Source organism: Hemibagrus wyckioides, linkage group LG01 (genome assembly GCF_019097595.1).
Source record: "Hemibagrus wyckioides isolate EC202008001 linkage group LG01, SWU_Hwy_1.0, whole genome shotgun sequence".
Lineage (NCBI taxonomy): Eukaryota > Metazoa > Chordata > Actinopteri > Siluriformes > Bagridae > Hemibagrus > Hemibagrus wyckioides.
In genome coordinates, this window is record NC_080710.1 from 30,735,780 (window position 1) to 30,755,779 (window position 20,000).

Here is a 20,000-nt window from a genome sequence, read left to right on the forward strand (position 1 = left end):
CTGTTCCTGTTTATTAACGATGCCACTGCTTTATTCCTCAAATGAAACTTTTGGTTAAGGTTAATTAAACACCTGTGTATAATCGGCCCCATCAGCTCGCGCATGCTCGCAGCACTGGAGGTGAAGAACCTGCAGAACTGGCACACTGCTCTTCAGATCTATCTCCAGAAATCCTGTTTTAAACCAAACATCTCAAGCTGAAAGAACAATGGAGGCTGAACGCAGCTTTAATTAATCTGTCTCTGCGCCCAGAGGAAAGCCGAGGCAAGTAGCGGCTCTTTTCTCCACAGAAAGCCCTCTTGAAATTACACAAAATTGTCCTATCTGTTGCCAAGGCAACAACTCCATCCTCTTATTTGGGAGGATCTGAGAGAAAGAGCTCGGGGGGGAAAGACGTGACGCGACGTGATACGTACAAACAGGAAGACCTAAAGTCTGTTTAGTTCCAGAAGTTTCTGTTCATTTGATTGTTCCTGGAATCAGACACTCCATGGTCAGTGTCTGATCACCTGCTCAAGTCAGACCACTGCACTGGACACACACCCATTACAGATTTATCTGTTATCCAGAGATAGAAATCTATACAAGACATGCAGGTGAACTTTATGGCCACATTCTCATTTTTTATTTTACATTTTCTTAGGTTAACATTAATCCAAAACTAATAAAATAAAATAAAACAACAAAAAAATGAAACAAAACGAAACTACACAAACAAAAGAAACAGCAAACGAAAACCAAACAAGTAACAAACACACTTAAAAATGGAAAAGTGGCACAGACAGACCGACAGACAGACAGATAGACAGATAGATAGACAGACAGACAGACAGACAGACAGATAGACAGACAGACAGACAGACAGACAGATAGATTGATATATTTTTATTTATTTGTTTATTTTCTTTCTTTCTTTCTTTCTTTCTTTCTAATGAGACTGTATCATATTTTTAACTTAAGAAACATTGCGAACTGATCACCCTAAAACCAGTGGAGTGACGGTGGAGCGACGGTGGAGCGACGGTGGAGTAATGGTGGAGCGACGGTGGAGCGACGGTGGAGCGACGGTGGAGTAATGGTGGAGTGACGGTGGAGCGACGGTGGAGCGACGGTGGAGTAATGGTGGAGCGACGGTGGAGTAATGGTGGAGTGACGGTGGAGTGACGGTGGAGCGACGGTGGAGTGACGGTGGAGCGACGGTGGAGCGACGGTGGAGCGACGGTGGAGTAATGGTGGAGCGATGATGGAGTGACGATGGAGTAATGGTGGAGCGATGATGGAGTGACGGTGGAGTGACGGTGGAGTGACGGTGGAGCGACGGTGGAGTGATGGTGGAGCGATGATGGAGTGACGATGGAGTGACGGTGGAGTGACGGCGGAGTGACGGTTCAGTGCTGTGGATAAATGTTTAAAAAGCTCTTTATGACTAAAGAAACCTTTACAGCCTCATGAAAGTGACGCTTTAATAGAAAGCTGGAGATCTGGAGCGGCCGATCAAACCAGCATTTAATCATCGGGGTGGAACAGAAAGGAGAAAGGTGTGTGTGTGCGTGTGTGCGTGTGTGTGTGTGTGTGTGTGTGCGTGCGTGTGTGTGTGCGTGTGTGTGTGTGTGTTTGTGCGTGTGCGTGTGTGTGCGTGTGTGTGTGTGCGTGTGTGTGCGTGTGTGTTTGTGCGTGCGTGCGTGCGTGCGTGTGTGTGCGTGCGTGTGCGTGTGTGCGTTTGTGTGCGTGCGTGCGTGTGTGCGTGCGTGTGTGCGTGCGTGTGTGTGTGCGTGTGTGTGCGTGCGTTTGTGTGCGTGCGTGTGTGTGTGTGTGTGCGTGCGTGTGTGTGTGTGCGTGCGTGCGTGTGTGTGCGTGCGTGCGTGTGTGTGTGTGTGTGTTTGTGCGTGCGTGCGTGTGTGTGCGTGCGTGCGTGTGTGTGTGTGTGTATTCCCAGAGCCACAAAGGTCTTTTCTACGCTCTGGTTTTTTAGTGTGCCTCCAGGGCTCGTGCCACTCCTCCCTTCCTGTTTCACCAGCGTTTACAAAAAACTGAATTGAGCTGAACAGCAGGGAGGAAGAAATGGCCCCGTTATTCCTGCAGCTCAGAAACCTTCCCCTGTTCTGAAGAGAAACGATCGATCAGACGCACCGGGAGAGACGTCACTATCTGATATCGTTTATATTCTAAGGCTTTCTAATAGAGCTGAGCTTGAAAAGAGGTTCGATAACCGACGTCCTTCTATAACGAAGTCCTGAACGCTGAATCATAACTTTAGAAAACTTTAGTGTTAAAAAACAGAGATTACTTCAGGTAAAAGTTTAAAGAAATTTAAGACTAGGATTGTTTTGCTGTAGAAGTAGAAGGGATGAGTTTCTGCACCATCTGCTGTATACTACTACACGTACCTCCTCGTGTTACTACACGTACCTCCTCATGTTACTACACGTACCTCCTCATGTTACTACACGTACCTCCTCATGTTACTACACGTACCTCCTCATGTTACTACACGTACCTCCTCGTGTTACTACACGTACCTCCTCATGTTACTACACGTACCTCCTCATGTTACTACACGTACCACCTCGTGTTACTACGCGTACCTCCTCGTGTTACTACACGTACCTCCTCGTGTTACTACGCGTACCTCCTCGTGTTACTACGCGTACCTCCTCATGTTACTACACGTACCTCCTCATGTTACTACACGTACCTCCACATGTTACTACACGTACCTCCTCATGTTACTACACGTACCTCCTCATGTTACTACACGTACCTCCTCATGTTACTACACATACCTCCTCATGTTACTACACGTACCTCCACATGTTACTACACGTACCTCCTCATGTTACTACACGTACCTCCTCATGTTACTACACGTACCTCCTCATGTTACTACACGTACCTCCTCATGTTACTACACGTACCTCCTCATGTTACTACACGTACCTCCACATGTTACTACACGTACCTCCTCGTGTTACTACACGTACCTCCTCGTGTTACTACACGTACCTCCTCGTGTTACTACACGTACCTCCTCGTGTTACTACACGTACCTCCTCATGTTACTACACGTACCTCCTCATGTTAGTACACGTACCTCCTCACGTACCACCTCATGTTACTACACATACCTCCTCACGTGCCTCCTCATGTTACTACACGTACCTCCTCGTGTTACTACGCGTACCTCCTCGTGTTACTACACGTACCACCTCATGTTACTACACGTACCTCCTCATGTTACTACACATACCTCCTCATGTTACTACACGTACCTCCTCATGTTACTACACGTACCTCCTCACGTACCACCTCATGTTACTACACATACCTCCTCACGTACCTCCTCATGTTACTACACGTACCTCCTCGTGTTACTACGCGTACCTCCTCGTGTTACTACACGTACCTCCTCGTGTTACTACACGTACCTCCTCATGTTACTATACGTACCTCCTCGTGTTACTACACGTACCTCCTCGTGTTACTACACGTACCTCCTCGTGTTACTACACGTACCTCCACATGTTACTACACGTACCTCCTCATGTTACTACACGTACCTCCTCATGTTACTACACGTACCTCCACATGTTACTACACATACCTCCACATGTTACTACACGTACCTCCTCATGTTACTACACGTACCTCCTCGTGTTACTACACGTACCTCCTCGTGTTACTACACGTACCTCCTCGTGTTACTACACGTACCTCCTCGTGTTACTACACGTACCTCCTCATGTTACTACACGTACCTCCTCATGTTACTACACGTACCTCCTCACGTACCACCTCATGTTACTACACGTACCTCCTCGTGTTACTACACGTACCTCCTCGTGTTACTACACGTACCTCCTCGTGTTACTACACGTACCTCCTCGTGTTACTACACGTACCTCCTCGTGTTACTACACGTACCTCCTCATGTTACTACACGTACCTCCTCATGTTACTACACGTACCTCCTCGTGTTACTACACGTACCTCCTCGTGTTACTACACGTACCTCCTCATGTTACTACACGTACCTCCTCATGTTACTACACATACCTCCTCATGTTACTACACGTACCTCCTCATGTTACTACACGTACCTCCTCACGTACCACCTCATGTTACTACACATACCTCCTCACGTACCTCCTCATGTTACTACACGTACCTCCTCGTGTTACTACGCGTACCTCCTCGTGTTACTACACGTACCTCCTCATGTTACTACACGTACCTCCTCATGTTACTACACGTACCTCCTCATGTTACTACACGTACCTCCTCATGTTACTACACGTACCACCTCGTGTTACTACACGTACCTCCTCACGTACCTCCTCATGTTACTACACGTACCTCCTCGTGTTACTACACGTACCTCCTCGTGTTACTACACGTACCTCCACATGTTACTACACGTACCTCCTCGTGTTACTACACGTACCTCCTCGTGTTACTACACGTACCTCCTCATGTTACTACACGTACCTCCTCATGTTACTACACGTACCTCCTCATGTTACTACACGTACCACCTCGTGTTACTACACGTACCTCCTCGTGTTACTACACGTACCTCCTCGTGTTACTACACGTACCTCCTCGTGTTACTACACGTACCTCCTCGTGTTACTACACGTACCTCCTCGTGTTACTACACGTACCTCCTCGTGTTACTACACGTACCTCCTCATGTTACTACACGTACCACCTCGTGTTACTACACGTACCTCCTCGTGTTACTACACGTACCTCCTCGTGCTACTACACGTACCTCCTCGTGCTACTACACGTACCTCCTCGTGCTACTACACGTACCTCCTCGTGTTACTACACGTACCACCTCGTGTTACTACACGTACCACCTCGTGTTACTACACGTACCACCTCGTGTTACTACACGTACCTCCTCGTGTAACTACACGTACCACCTCGTGTTACTACACGTACCACCTCATGTTACTACACGTACCTCCTCATGTTACCTCCTCATGTTACCTCCACGTGTTACTACACATACCTCCTCGTGTTACTACACGTACCACCTCGTGTTACTACACGTACCTCCTCGTGTAACTACACGTACCACCTCGTGTTACTACACGTACCACCTCGTGTTACTACACGTACCACCTCATGTTACTACACGTACCTCCTCATGTTACCTCCTCATGTTACCTCCACGTGTTACTACACATACCTCCTCGTGTTACTACACGTACCTCCTCGTGTTACTACACGTACCTCCTCATGTTACTACACGTACCACCTCATGTTACTACACGTACCTCCTCATGTTACTACACGTACCACCTCATGTTACTACACGTACCTCCTCATGTTACTACACGTACCTCCTCATGTTACTACACGTACCTCCTCATGTTACTACACGTACCTCCTCATGTTACTACACGTACCACCTCGTGCTACTACACGTACCTCCTCGTGTTACTACACGTACCTCCTCATATTACTACACGTACCTCCTCGTGTTACTACACGTACCTCCTCGTGTTACTACACGTACCACCTCGTGCTACTACACGTACCTCCTCGTGTTACTACACGTACCTCCTCGTGTTACTACACGTACCACCTCATGTTACTACACGTACATCCTCATGTTACTACACGTACCTCCACATGTTACTACACGTACCTCCTCATGTTACTACACGTACCTCCACATGTTACTACACGTACCTCCACATGTTACTACACGTACATCCTCATGTTACTACACGTACCTCCTCATGTTACTACACGTACCTCCTCATGTTACTACACGTACCTCCTCCTGCTACTACGCGTACCTCCTCATGCTACTACGCGTACCTCCTCATGTTACTACACGTACCTCCTCATGTTACTACACGTACCTCCTCATGCTACTACGCGTACCTCCTCATGCTACTACGCGTACCTCCTCATGTTACTACGCGTACCTCCTCATGCTACTACGCGTACCTCCTCATGCTACTACGCGTACCTCCTCATGCTACTACGCGTACCTCCTCATGCTACTACGCGTACCATCTTAACATAATGCACATGACCTCTTTTTCTTTCTTATTATTACTATTCATTTTTTTAACTTCAATACAAAAAAATTTATACATTCACCATTAACATTAATTTAACATTTTTCCTTCCTTGATATTTCTTATAACAGAAATGTTTTTGTGTCACAGACACAAGTTGGATCTTTAAGGGGAAAGTAAAAACGAGCTAAAAAAGTTTTAAGTAAAAGTAATAATCAGCTACTATCTATCTATCTATCTATCTATCTATCTATCTATCTATCTATCTATCAGTTAATTTATTTAACTATTTAATGTTTTCTTTTCTTTCTTTAATCAAATTATATTGTATTTTATTTTATTTTTATTCATGTCATTCATTATTTATTTTTTATTCTTTCTTTATTTCTTTAACCTAATTTCTATTTATTTATTTATTTTAATTATTTATTATATTTATTTTATTTAATTCATCATTTAATTTTTTCTTTACTATTCTTTTCTTTATTTTATTTTATTTTATTTTATTTTATTAAATTAAATTAAATTAAATTAAATTAAATTAAATTAAATTAAATTAAATTAAATTAAATTATTATTTTTTATTTTTTCTTATCTTATCTTTTCCTTCTTTCTTTTTTCTTTGCTTCTTTTTTTTTTTACTTATTTTATTTTATGTTACTGGGTTTGAATTTCAATCCAGACACAATATTTCTACATAATTTAGACTGATTTTGTGGCTTTTTTCAAAGTTTGCAATGCAATTTACCTCTTTTTGGTATTTTTTTTTTTGTTGTTGTTTATTTATTTATTTATTTTACATGATTTGCTGAAATCACAAGTGCAGGATTCTTCTTTTCTCTTGGAAATGAGACACATACGAAACGACTCATATTCCACACATGTGAATGAAAGAGGGATTTGGATGAATGTGTGTTGTGATGATGTCACATAATGCGTCTCGGCTCTCGAATCTGCCAAAACTTGCGGTGAATTTTACATATATATAAAATCCTGGAGGACTCGTTCTTAAATATCGTCAAATGTATCTAATATTTGATCTCATTTTTCTAATAATTCAAATTCAATCACTGTAAAATCTATATATTAATTGTTACAATAGCGATTTTTGTCCATATGGAAGCTCATCAGCAAAGAGAAAGTCGGTCATTTTGTTTACAGACTTTACAGGCGGTCATCCTCTTCACTGCTCTCATTATTACCCAGGGTCAGTTCTGATTCCTCGCTGCATCATTCTCATGGATTCGAAACGGATTCATGAGCAAACATCAAACACGATATTCAAAATCCGGACAAACACAATGGAAGTTTTTAAATTGGAGTCTAATCAGAAAGCCATTAGCGCAGAGCAACAAACAAACCGGAAGTCTTGTTACAGTAATGAAGTGCTGCACCCCTGAGCCCGCTGCAGTCATTACGCATATAATAGAAGGCAAAATGGATGACTTTTACACAACAGAGCCGTTCCTTTGAAGTGAGGGCGAGGAGTCGGAGGGGCCTTAAAGGCCAAGGCGCTTGCCAGAAGCAGATGAAAGCTCCGGGATGGCTCGGTAATTAGAAGGCAGTGTACAAAAGAGACTAGCAGACAGACGCGCAATCACGGCTGCAGCTGATCGCCAGGCAACAAAGCAGAGGACGCAATTTAGCGCCGGTCTTCTAGGTAATCAGCGGCCTCCCAGAAACCTTCAGAAATATGGAAAATTATAGTTTAGACATAAGGGCAAGACGGTAACCATGGCGATTTAACCTCTTTCATTAAGCCCCGCCCCCTTTCTGCCATTGTCACGCCCCTCCCCCCATCGCAGAGAGCTAAACTGCACCCGAACGCAATCCGGTGTTTGCATTAGACAGTTTGCATACGGACGCAAAGTGAAGACACTAAAAGAAAAGACACTAAAGACCTTTTACTACTCAAAACAAGAAAAAGAAAAGGTCAGCGCTTTATATGAAGGTTATAAAGTGCACTTATTCATGTTAATAAACACACTCAAGCTAATTCACTGCTTCTAAACTAAATATAGATATACAGAAATAATTCACCATACATGCTGTAGGTGTACAGGGTCAGACTTTCTCTTTAAATCTACCTCCACATCATCACTTCATCCTGAGGACACAGGCAGGTTCCTGTCCCACTTTCACTCCATAGAGAACAGACCCGAGTGATAAAATGTACACAGAAAGCACTAGATTTCGATGTAGATGTAGACTGAGCAGCGTGGGGTATTAAGTACTGAGTGAAGCAGGCAGTGTGAGTAGTGCAGGAGTGTAGAGGTAAAGTGTATAAAGTGATAAATAAATTAATTACGCAACAAAATACTCAGCGTTATTCTCGTCTTCTGCTGTAGAAATTCACCATAGAGCGACTGTCTCAGGAAATGTCTGTTAAATAGAGCAGTTTCAAACTAAAGCTGTATTTATATTACTGCTTGATTTATTTATTTGTTTTTTTCGTTATTATTATTATTATTATTATTATTATTATATAATGCTATCTATCTATCTATCTATCTATCTATCTATCTATCTATCTATCTATCTATTTTTTTCTTCTCTGTTTTTGTTTGTCTTTTTTGTAAATATAATTCAATTACTAGGTACATATTGTATTAAAGGGTGTAATTACTTTAAAGGAAAGAAGAAGAAGAAGAAGATGATGAAGAGGAAGAAAAGGGAGAAGAAGAAGAAGATGATGAAGAGGAAGAAAAGGGAGAAGAAGAAGAAGATGATGAAGAGGAAGAAAAGGGAGAAGAAGAAGAAGATGATGAAGAGGAAGAAAAGGGAGAAGAAGAAGAAGAAGAAGAAGAAGAAGAAGAAGAAGAAGAAGAAAACTAATCCACAGAAATGCTGACAAGGGTAATGTGTGTACTAAAGATAAACAGACCTATATACCAATCCCCATTCATGTGTCCCTGCCCCTGAGTCCCTGTGTCCTTGACTCTGTGTCCCTGAGTCCCTGTGTCCTTGACAAGGAGACCCTGACCCTGTGTCCCTGAGTCCTTGTGTCCCTACCCCTGAGTCCCTCAGTCCCTGTGTCCCTGTCCGTGAATATCTGACCTTGTGTCGTTAATCCTCAATCCCTGTTCCTGTATCCCTGTGTCCCTCTCCCAGTGTCCTTGACCCTGTGTCCCTGTGCCCCTGACCCTGTGTTTCTATATCCATATCCCTTTATTCCACTTCCTGTTCTGTTATCACAATAATCTAATGATCCTCATTTCCATCGTTAAACCTCACTCAAGTCATTAGTTCAACAATAAAGCCATAATTTATTAATGCTCCATGTAAAACATGGAAACTTCCTCATGCAAACACGCCGTCCTGTCTGTCTCTCTGACACACTTTCATTTTCACTGGCAGTAAAAATCAGGTAAAAGTAAGAGGTCAAAGGTCAGGGACACGAAGCAAGCGTGACGGTTACACCGACGGAACTCGGCCTCGGCCTCGATCGCCCTCGATTTCTCAGCTGCCAAGCCTGTGGCATTTCCAAATGCCTCAGGAGGAAGTGGAATATAAAACGTGTTGAAGTGAGGGATGAGTTTTTCTCACTGCTGAGAAATAACAAGCAGCCGTCCTTTAACCTTCAGCAAGGAAATACAAACACTGCACCACAACCAGGGGCTTTCACTGAAGGAGTTTCAACACAGCCAGCACTGACCATTATTATTATTATTATTATTATTATTATTATTATTATTATTATTATTATTATTATTGTTGTTTTGTAAATAAAGATACAAAAATTAAAAAAATAAAGAACTAAATTAATTAATTAATACAAAAACAACAACCATAATAATACTAATACTAAAAAATAATAATAATAATAATCATTATTATTATTGTGATTGTTGGTTTTTTTTACAACAATTTACAATTTACAACAAAAGAAAGAAAGAAAGAAAGAAAGAAAGAAAGAAAGAAAGAAAGAAAGAAACAAAAGAAAAAGGTAATTAATCTGCAATATTTTATAGCACCTTGGACTGTGTATTGTTGAGTGTGTGTGTGTGTATGTGTGTGTGTGTGTGTGTGTGTGTTATCAGAAAGACTCGTATTTGGCTTGTTCAGTACTCAAATGTTATACACATCTATGCAATACAGTGGAATGCTGCAATAAGTTTACCATTCTACCCTGTTAGTCAAACCTTTATTTTATTTTATTTTATTTTATTTTATTTTATTTTATTTTATTTTATTTTATTTTATTTTATTTATTTATTTATTTATTTATTTATTTATTTATTTATTTATTTATTTATTTATTTATTAATTACTATTATACCCTCATTGGGTGCTGAGCCCCCCTTAAATGAAAATTCTAGAATCGCCCCTGGAAGCTACGGCAATAGATACTAATCACCCGTTAAATAACAAAGTATAAAAGAAATTAGTCTACAGTATTTCACACCTCACAAGGAATAGTCCATTTTATTACGGTTACTTTTCTCAAAAAAGACATTCTTGATGCCGTATGCAGCAAACTGCAATCTCCGGAGGACGCAGCATCCGAAATGAGATGCGGCGAATATAGAAACAGTGTATATGGGCGGGTGACTGCCTCTGACTACTCCAATTATCCAATCAAAGGACAGGAAATTGCTGACATAATTGTATGCGATGGAGACAGAATGTAACATTCGTGATATTTCTGCCTCATGTTTACACCAAACACTCCATAATCCTAAACAACCATAAGGTTTAAGCATGTGTTACCTCCAGCACCAACCACAGCTGGTCTCCGTTTTTCGGCTCCTTCTTGTAGAACATGCCGTAGAACTTCACCACATTGAGATGATCAGAGAGCGCGTTCAGGATGTTGTACTCAGCCTCGATCTCCTCATCGATATCCTGGAACAACAGCAGAGTGAAGGTCAAACCCTGAAGATTAGATGTAGATGGCATGAGGTGTCAGGAAAATTACAGAAAGCAAGATATGAATGAATGAATGAATGAATGAATGAATGAATGAATGAATGAATGAATGAATGAATGAATGAATGAATGAAAAAATTGAAGTGTAGATGAATAAATAATTCAATAATGTGACTCAAATTGTGACTGTGTGAGTAACTGAGTGAGTGAATGAATGACTGAGTATATGATTGAGTGGGTGGATAAATGAATGAATGAATGAATGAGTGAATGAATGAATGTGTAAATAAATGAATTAATGAATGAATCAGTGATTGACTGATAAATAAATTAATTAATGAACTAATGAATGAATGAGTTATTCAATGAATGAATGAATGAATGAATAATCATATGCACAATTGAATGAGTAAGTGAACAAGCAAGTGAATGAATGAACTAATGACTGAATGAGTGATTGAATGAATGAACTAATGAATGAATGACTGAGTGAGTGAGTGAGTGAGTGAGTAAATAAACCAATGACTGAATGAGTGATTGAATGAATGAATGAACAGACGCATACTTGAATGAGTGAGTAAGTGAATGAGCAAATGAATGAATGAATAAACTAATGAGTTAATGAGTGAGTGAATAAGTGAGTGAGTGAGTGAATAAACTAATGAATGAATGAACAGATGCACAATTGAATGAGTGAGTAAATGAATGAGTCAGTGAATGAATGAATAAACTAATGACTGGATGAGTGATTGAATGAATAAATGAATGAATGAAGGAAGGAAGGAAGGAAGGAAGGAATGTATGAATGAGTGATTGAGTAATTGAGTGAATGAATTAACAGACGAATGATTGAACGAGTGAGTAAATGAACGATTGAGTGAATTAATAAATCAACTAATGACTATGAGTGATTAATTAAATAAAGAAATGAGTGAGTGAGTGAATGAGTGAGTGAATGAATGAATGAACAGATGCATGATTGAATTAGTGAGTGAATGAATGAGGAAGTGAATGAATGAATAAACTAGTGACTAAATGAGCGAGTGAATAAATGAATTAATAAATGATTGATTGATTGAATGAAGGAAGGAAGGAATGAAAAATGAATGATTGAATGAAAGCATGAATGAATGAATGAATGAATGAATGAATGAATGAATGAATGAATGAATGATCAGACATACAACTGAACGAGTAAGTGAACAAGCAATTGAATGAATGAACTAATAAGTGAATGAGTGATTAAATGAATGAGTGAGTGAGTGAGTGAGTGAGTGAGTGAGTGAGTGAGAGTGTGAGTAAATAAACTAATGACTGAATGAGTGATTGAATGAATGAATGTATGAATGAACAGATGCACAATGGAGTAAGTGAATGAGCAAGTGAATAAATGAATATAGCAATGAGTGAATGAGTGACTGAATGAGTGAGTGAGTGAGTGAATAAACTAATGAATCAATGAATGAACAGACACACAATTGAACGATAGAGTAAATGAATGAGTGAATGAATGAACAGACGCACGATTGAATGAGTGAGTAAATGAACAAGTGAGTAAAAGAACGAATGAGTGAATGAATGAATAAACTAATGACTGGATGAGTGATTAAATGAATAAATAAATGAATGAATGAATTAAGGAATGAGTGATTGAGTGCATGAATGAACAGGTGCACGATTGAATAAATGAGTGAATAAATGAGCAAGTGAATGAATGAATAAACTAATGACTGTATGAGTGATTAACTGAATAAATGAATGAGTGAGTGAGTGAACAGGTGCATGATTGAATGAGTGATTGAATGAATGTATGAATGAATGAATGAATGAATGAACAGACTCAGTGAAGTAAGTGAATGATCAAGTGAATGAATGAATGAATGAATGAATGAATGAATGAATGAAGTTAGACCATAATATTCAACCAGACATTAATCTCAATCACCCCCCTCCCTCCCCCTCTCTTTATTAAAAACACTACATCAGTGTTTTTTTGTTTATCTTATAGAATTTTTTTACCTGGTGAAGTTTTACAGGTTTTATGGAAGTAAAGAGTCTCCAGGATCAGCAGGTTTTTATGTAACAGCCAGTTTTCTGGCATCTTCAGGCAGGTGGAGTTACATTTCTCTGACTGCACTTACGCTAATCATTAGCGCTGGCTAACTGCTCTGGAATAAAGCCAGCTCAAGAAGTATTGCTAACTGACATGTGCTAATTAGCATATTCATGTCGTCATCTCTGCGTATTTACATTTTCGTGTCAACTCTTTTCCTTCGGTTTGCTAATCTCTCTCTCTCTCTCTCTCTCTCTCTCTCTCTCTCTCTCGCTCTCGTTGATGTCCATCTTCCGCTAATGTTTCAGCGTGACGTATTTCCCCCTCGCTACGGCGCACACTTACGTGATGTCGGGTGTTTTGCCTCCTGACTCTATCTACCGAGCCGTTTTTAAGTGTCGCTACGTCCTGGTTTTCTCCTGATATGAGGCACAGAGGCGCTGCTCAGTTTCTGATTGGCTGTCTGTTGCTAAGCGACTAGCCGTAACCCCAGCAAGAAGACTAAAAAGACTTGCTTCATAACCCCAGGTGCAGATAGGAAGTGAAATTATTAGAACATGACAATGGGGTTCATTTCTGCTGTGATCAGAATGACGTTTAAAGTCATTTCCTGTTGTTCGGTCGTGAAAAGCTGTACTCTCGGCCACGTCGCCATGGAGATATGAATAATAAGAGAACGAATAACAAATGAATATAGAGACGGTGTGATGAAGGACACTGTGACTCACTATGACGTTCGCTCTGTTTCCTGAAACTGCTGTTTCTAATGTAGCGCTGGATTAAATCACTCTCTGCAGCGACAGTGCAGACACACTACACCTTCAGACCAGGATTAACTGAGCTAGAGGATTAACTTAGTTTATAGATTAAATTATCTTGTGGATTAAGTTAGCTTGTAGCGTAAGTTAGCTTGTGGAGTAAATTAGATTGTAGTTTAAATTAGTTTGTGGATTAAGTTATCTTGTGGTTTAAATTAGATTATAGAGTAAATTAGCTTGTGGATTAAGTTAGCTTGTAGAGTAAGTTAGCTTGTGGATTAAGTTAGTTTATGGAGTAAGTCATCTTATAGAGTAAGTTAGCTTGCGGATTAAGTTAGCTTGTGGAGTCAATTGACTTGATTAAGTTATCTTGTAGAGTAAAATAGTTTGTAGAGTAAGTTAGCTTGTGGAGTAAGTTAGCTTGTAGAGTAAGTTAGCTTGTGGATAAAGTTAGCTTGTAGATTAAATTGACTTGATTAAGTTAGTTTGTTGGTTAATTTAGCTTTTAGATTTAGTTAACTTGTGGATTAAGTTAGCTTTTAGATTTAGTTAACTTGTGGATTAATTTAGCTTTTAAATTTAGTTAACTTGTGGATTAAGTTAGTTTGTGGATTAATTTAGCTTTTAGATTTAGTTAACTTGTGGATTAAGTTAGATTGTAGATTAAGTTATCTTTTGGGGTAACTTAGCTGGTGGATTAAGTTGTAGCTGGTGGATTAAGTTATAGCTGGTGGATTAAGGTTGTAGATAAAGATGTAGATAAAAATGACCCTGGTTTGTGAATACACTTTTAATTTGACTTAAACTTTTGATTAGCTAATCATGTTAATCAACTTGGACCTTGAACCAGTGTTTTAAACGTAATGTGCTGTAATCCTTAAGTATTTATTTAATTTTTGGAGACTTTTTTACTTTTTATTGAACTTTTCTGAGACACAGAGACATCTTCATCTGCAGCGCATTAAATCTGCTGTGTCTCTGAAAGAGTTAATCTGAGTCACTGTGACTCTGTACTGCACTGACTCACTGACTCAACACTTGCTAAGAGCCTGGAAGAGTGAATTAATGACTATAAACATCACCTACAGAGAGAGAAAGAGAGACGGAGAGAGAGAGAGAGAGAGAGAGAGAGAGAGAGAGAGAGAGAGAAAGACAGATAGTGAGAGAGAGTGGAAGAAAAGAATGAGAGAGAGGGTGAGAGAGAGACATATAGGTAGAAAGGGAGAGAGACAGAGAGATGAAAAGAAACAGATGTATATGGAGAGAAAGAGGAGGAAAGACAGGGGGTAAAAAAATCATCACATCAGAACTGATTGACAAAAACATCTGGATTACAATAAATTTCATCATCGGTTCTTCTTCTCCATGTCCTGGGGGTGCACAAACTTTTGTACTAAATGGTGTAGTTTGGGTGTGGTGTCACGGTGTAACTCACATGGACAGGATCCAGCACTTTGACGGCCGCCTCGCTGCCGTCCATCTTGTTCAGCACTTTGTACACTTTCCCGTAGGTTCCTTTTCCGATGGTCTCCACGATCTCCCAGGTGTCCGACGGATCTGGGAAGCTGTCAAAGACCACGGATTTCCCCGACTGAGGAAACATCTTCCTGAGAGATCTCCTGAGGACACACACATGAACTCGGTGTTACAAACAACACACGTGCACACACACACACACACACACGTAAAGCTCTATTCACATCAAAAATACTTTAACACTGAAAATAAATAAGCTCCTTTTTAAGTAAAAGTTCCTGATTTATATTTCTACTTGAGATAACAACTAGCTGCTTTCTCACTGAGTCAATAAAGTTATTTCAGTTCTTTTATTAAATAGATGGATGGATGGATGGATGGATGGATGGATGGATGGGCGGGCAGGCAGGCAGACAGATGGACAGACAGACAGACAAAAAGAAAGACGGACGGACGGACGGACGGATGGACGGACAGACAGATAGATAGATCAGAGCATCGATCATAAAACTGCAGCTCTTGTGGGGTGTTCCCGCTCTGCAGTGGTCAGTATCTATCAAAAGTGGTCCAAGGAAAGAACAGTGGTGAACCGTCGACAGGGTCATGGACGGTCAAGACTCAACTTGACCATGGACAAGGTTGATGCACGTGGGGAGAGAAGGCTGAACCGTGTGATCCGATCCAACAGACGAGCTACTGGTTCTTGCTGGTTCTGATAGAAAGATGTCAGAATACACAGTGCATCGCAGTTTGTTACGTATCGAGCCGCATAGCCACAGACCAGTCAAGGTGACCATGCTGACCCCTGTTCACCACCGAAAGTGCCAACAATGGGCACATGATCATCAGAACTGGACCACGGAGCAATGGAAGAAGGTGGCCTGGTCTGATGAATCACGTTTTCTTTTACATCACGTGGATGGCCGGGTGCGTGTGCGTCTCTTACCTGGGGAACACATGGCACCAGGATGCACTATGGGAAGAAGGCAAGGCAGTGTCATGCTGTGGTCAATGTTCTGCTGGAAAACCTTGGGTCCTGCCTCTGTGTGGATGTTACTTTGACACGTACCACCTACCTGAGCATTGTTACGGACTATCCAATCCAGCATCCCCAACTCACAACATAGAGGAATTAAAGTATCTGCTGCTAACATCTTGGTGCCAGATAGCACAGCACACCTTCAGGGATCGTGACCCAGTGCTATGATATATTACTGATTATGATTATATTATATATTCACTGATAGAGACTTAACAGCATTTCTGTACATCAGTCTGGATAAGAACATCTGCCAAATGCCAGAAATGTAAATGTAAAATAAAGTACACATTCTTAACATCTGTACAGTAACAAATTAATATTTTTTAAATAACAAGCAATAGGAAGTATTGTAGGTTAAACCCAATCCAGGCTCCTCTCCTGTTCCCATGTTCGACTTCATGTAAATCTGTATGAGGGTTTTTCAGACTTTGGCTTACAAATGTCCACAGATATGTCACGAGCCACATGTTGGTCAGATGGAGGTCGACTCGGCTCGAGAGCTCTGTATAAAAAACAAATCTAAAGTCAGACTATGGCGTCATAATGCTGGACGAGATGACTGGCAAATGCTCAGACCTTTGAGATCATTTGAGATGAGTAGGACATGAACATACTCCATAACTGAAGTTCCTAAATGCTAAATTTTTGCCATTGCTTTTTCTTTCTTTCTTTTTCTTTCTTTTTCTTTTTTACACCCTGCCTCGTAATGTTGCCTTCAATCTCTGTGCATTTTTTTTGGTATTTTCACTACAGATGGAACAATATCCAATTTCTGTCTCCAAAACCTGGAACTTTTTCTACCCATCCCGAGGTATCTGGAGATTGTGCCTGCTCCAATGGACAGAGGCTATCCCTGCAAGGATCCTGAGGCATCCAGAGATGGACCAGCTTCAGCTGGGTTCTGCTTCGTGAGGATTTGGGTAAATCAAAGCAACACTGCCAACCCTATGTGGACATCGAGGACGACAACAACCTCCTAATTAATACACACACTAATATGCTACATATGCTGTATCTGCATCACACAACTGACTGTACATGACTGTAGAAAGGACATTGTTCATAATCACACACTCCAGTGTTTAGAATAATTTATAATCACACTCTCTGGTGTTTATGATAAATCACTCTCCGGTGTCACCCAAATGAGGATGAGGTTCCCTCTTTGAGTCCGGTTCCTCTCAAGGTTTCTTCCTCTTACCATCTAAGAGAGTTTTTCCTCTCCACAGTCACCTCAGGCTTGCTCACTAGGGATGATTTTGTCTAACATCTAGGACTTTTTGCATGTTTTTTTGTTTCCTATGGTCTGTAAAGCTGCTTGGAGACAATGATCATTTTTAAAAGCGCTATACAAATAAAATTAAAGCTGTCTTTATTTTACAATATTAGACATTTGAATTATTATTATTATTATTATTATTATTATTATTATTATTCATTTATAAATTATTATTTATTCATTTATTAATTATTATTATTATTATTATTATTATTATTATTATTATTATTATTATTATTATTATTCATTTATAAATTATTATTTATTCATTTATTATTATTATTATTATTATTATTATTTGAATCCTCGCTTTTTAGTTTACGAAGCTCCGCCCCCCGGATCTCCACTCTGTCTGCTGTAGTTTCCTAGTGGAAAATGTAAAAAAAAAAGAAAAAAGACTGACAGCAGGCAAATCCAAACACGAACATGGATCCTGCTTTCCAAACATATTTTACAGTGACTTATCGTGTCCTAGCAAATTCTGCATCCAAGACCTGCAAACCGTAGCTTTTGGAGTCTCCGTTAAACCTTTTTTTTTCTTCATATTTTTTAAAAATATTTTTAATCTTTACATACTGTACACAATATGCATTTTACCATATATACCAAAATTGTAATGATTTTTAAATTAATTTTTAAATATTTAATCTCTCTATCACTCTCACATAAATATCTAAAGTACAAATATAATAAAGAAGAAAAGAAAAAAATGGCTTTTGCACTTTTAAAAAAAATACATAGTAAAAAATAGTTACTCAAATCCACAGATATTTTTTTGCCTCACCTACTGACATCAAAATTTATTTAAAAAATTTTTTTTAAATCATTAAAAGGTCAAACTCATATTCATGTAGCTCCGCCCCCAGGATCTACACTACCACATCCAGTGCCTACACTCTATATCTCACTACTCTCTCTCTCATATACAGTATATAGGTATATAAGTAAGCATTTAAATATTATTTAAACATACACTTAAACATATAAACTATAAATATAATAAAACATATAATGAATATATTTCCAATTTAAAAACAAAAAAAAACTTTTTCCTTTGTTATATGATTCCATTGTTAATTTTCTCTAATATCTGGTCCTCTATTTTTATTTATTTATTTATTTATTTATTTATTTATTTCCTTATTTATTTATTGTCCTAATTCCAATCCAGCATATTGGATCAGTACCATTTCTAGTTTTGACCTCATCCATGTGGGATATTGTATTGGTCCTGCGTTTATATCCGTTTATATCTCTCCTTGTTTCTGAGCTCGTTTTCATTTTTTCCTCGTCTCGTCCCTTTAATACCGTAAATTCCAGTGCAGTAGCAAAACCATGAGTCTTCCAGCCATGACTGTAAATATTTCTTTACCCTACGACTATACTGCTTCATTCAGGTCTTATTAAACCTTCTGTTAAGGTTTTGTGATGAGTTCAGATATCACCAGAAATTTTCACAATTTTTGTTACTGTAGTAAAGGAACAAGAATGAATCTGTTGTTTTTGTTTTGTTTTGTTTACATTTTCCATTAGGAAACTACAGACGTTTCGGAATGTCTCTCTTTTGCATGCACCCCAACCGCAGGTTTGCATCATGTTGATGAAAATCGTGCCTGTAAAGCTACACATGCTGATTTGTTGACATGCTTTTTTTTCATTTATCCTCCGTTTCTGTCACCTGAACATCATCGTATCCCAAACAGGAATGGTTTCTTCTACACGTGACCCGATACCGTACGAACTCTAACCGCATCCTGAGGCGCCGGATTCTCAGAACTCCTCCTGGGATGTTTGAAATGGAACCCAGAAGCCTGCATGAATAAAATACATCCGCTAAAGACGTGAGCGTGGAGCGCGTCCATAACACCACTGAAACATTCATGAGAGTTAAAATTTAAATATGACACAAAATCACACTGCTGACGTCCAGCAATCCAGAAGCTCCGCCCCCAGCATGCTCTGTTACATAACAGACGCTCAGAAAGAACTAGCCGCTAACAACATGAGCTGGATGATACATTTAACTTACGTTGTCTTGTTAATATGAGTGTGGTGGCCATTTTTCGGAGCGTCGTAGCGAAGGTAAGGAAGGAGTCTGACACTGATTCTGATCCTGGAATTTATCAGTACTTATTGATATTTGCGATATTTATTTAGATATTTTTTAAAAAGAATTTTCCATATCTCAAGTATTTACAAAATTAGTCTTGATTTTAAAAGTTCATATCTCTAACAGATACATGAGTTAGATATTAGAATAATTATTATTATTTTTTTTTAATCCTCACTTTTTAGTTCACTCGTCCAGCCACGCCCATGTTCATGAAGCTCCGCCCCAGCACGTCTGTAGCGCTGCTCTGTTACATAACAGTTGCTCAGAAAGAACTTGTGGCTAAAAACACACAACTACACGATGCTACAGACTACATGATACATTTAGCTTACATTGTCTTTTTAAGATCCCAAAAAAACGAGTGTGGCG

General features: G+C 39.6%; 1 protein-coding gene across 2 annotated transcripts in view; it reads right to left on the minus strand.

Annotated features, from left to right (window-relative positions):
* myo3a (myosin IIIA) overlaps positions 1–20,000 on the minus strand; it is a 101,414-nt gene that overhangs the window by 80,005 nt on the left and 1,409 nt on the right. For both annotated transcript variants that reach the window (XM_058398604.1, XM_058398611.1), the window contains exons 2-3: positions 15,157–15,340; positions 10,752–10,886 (exon numbers count right to left, since the gene is read on the minus strand). In XM_058398604.1, coding sequence (XP_058254587.1) covers positions 10,752–10,886; positions 15,157–15,340 — 319 coding nt within the window. The remainder of the gene's footprint in view (positions 1–10,751; positions 10,887–15,156; positions 15,341–20,000) is intronic.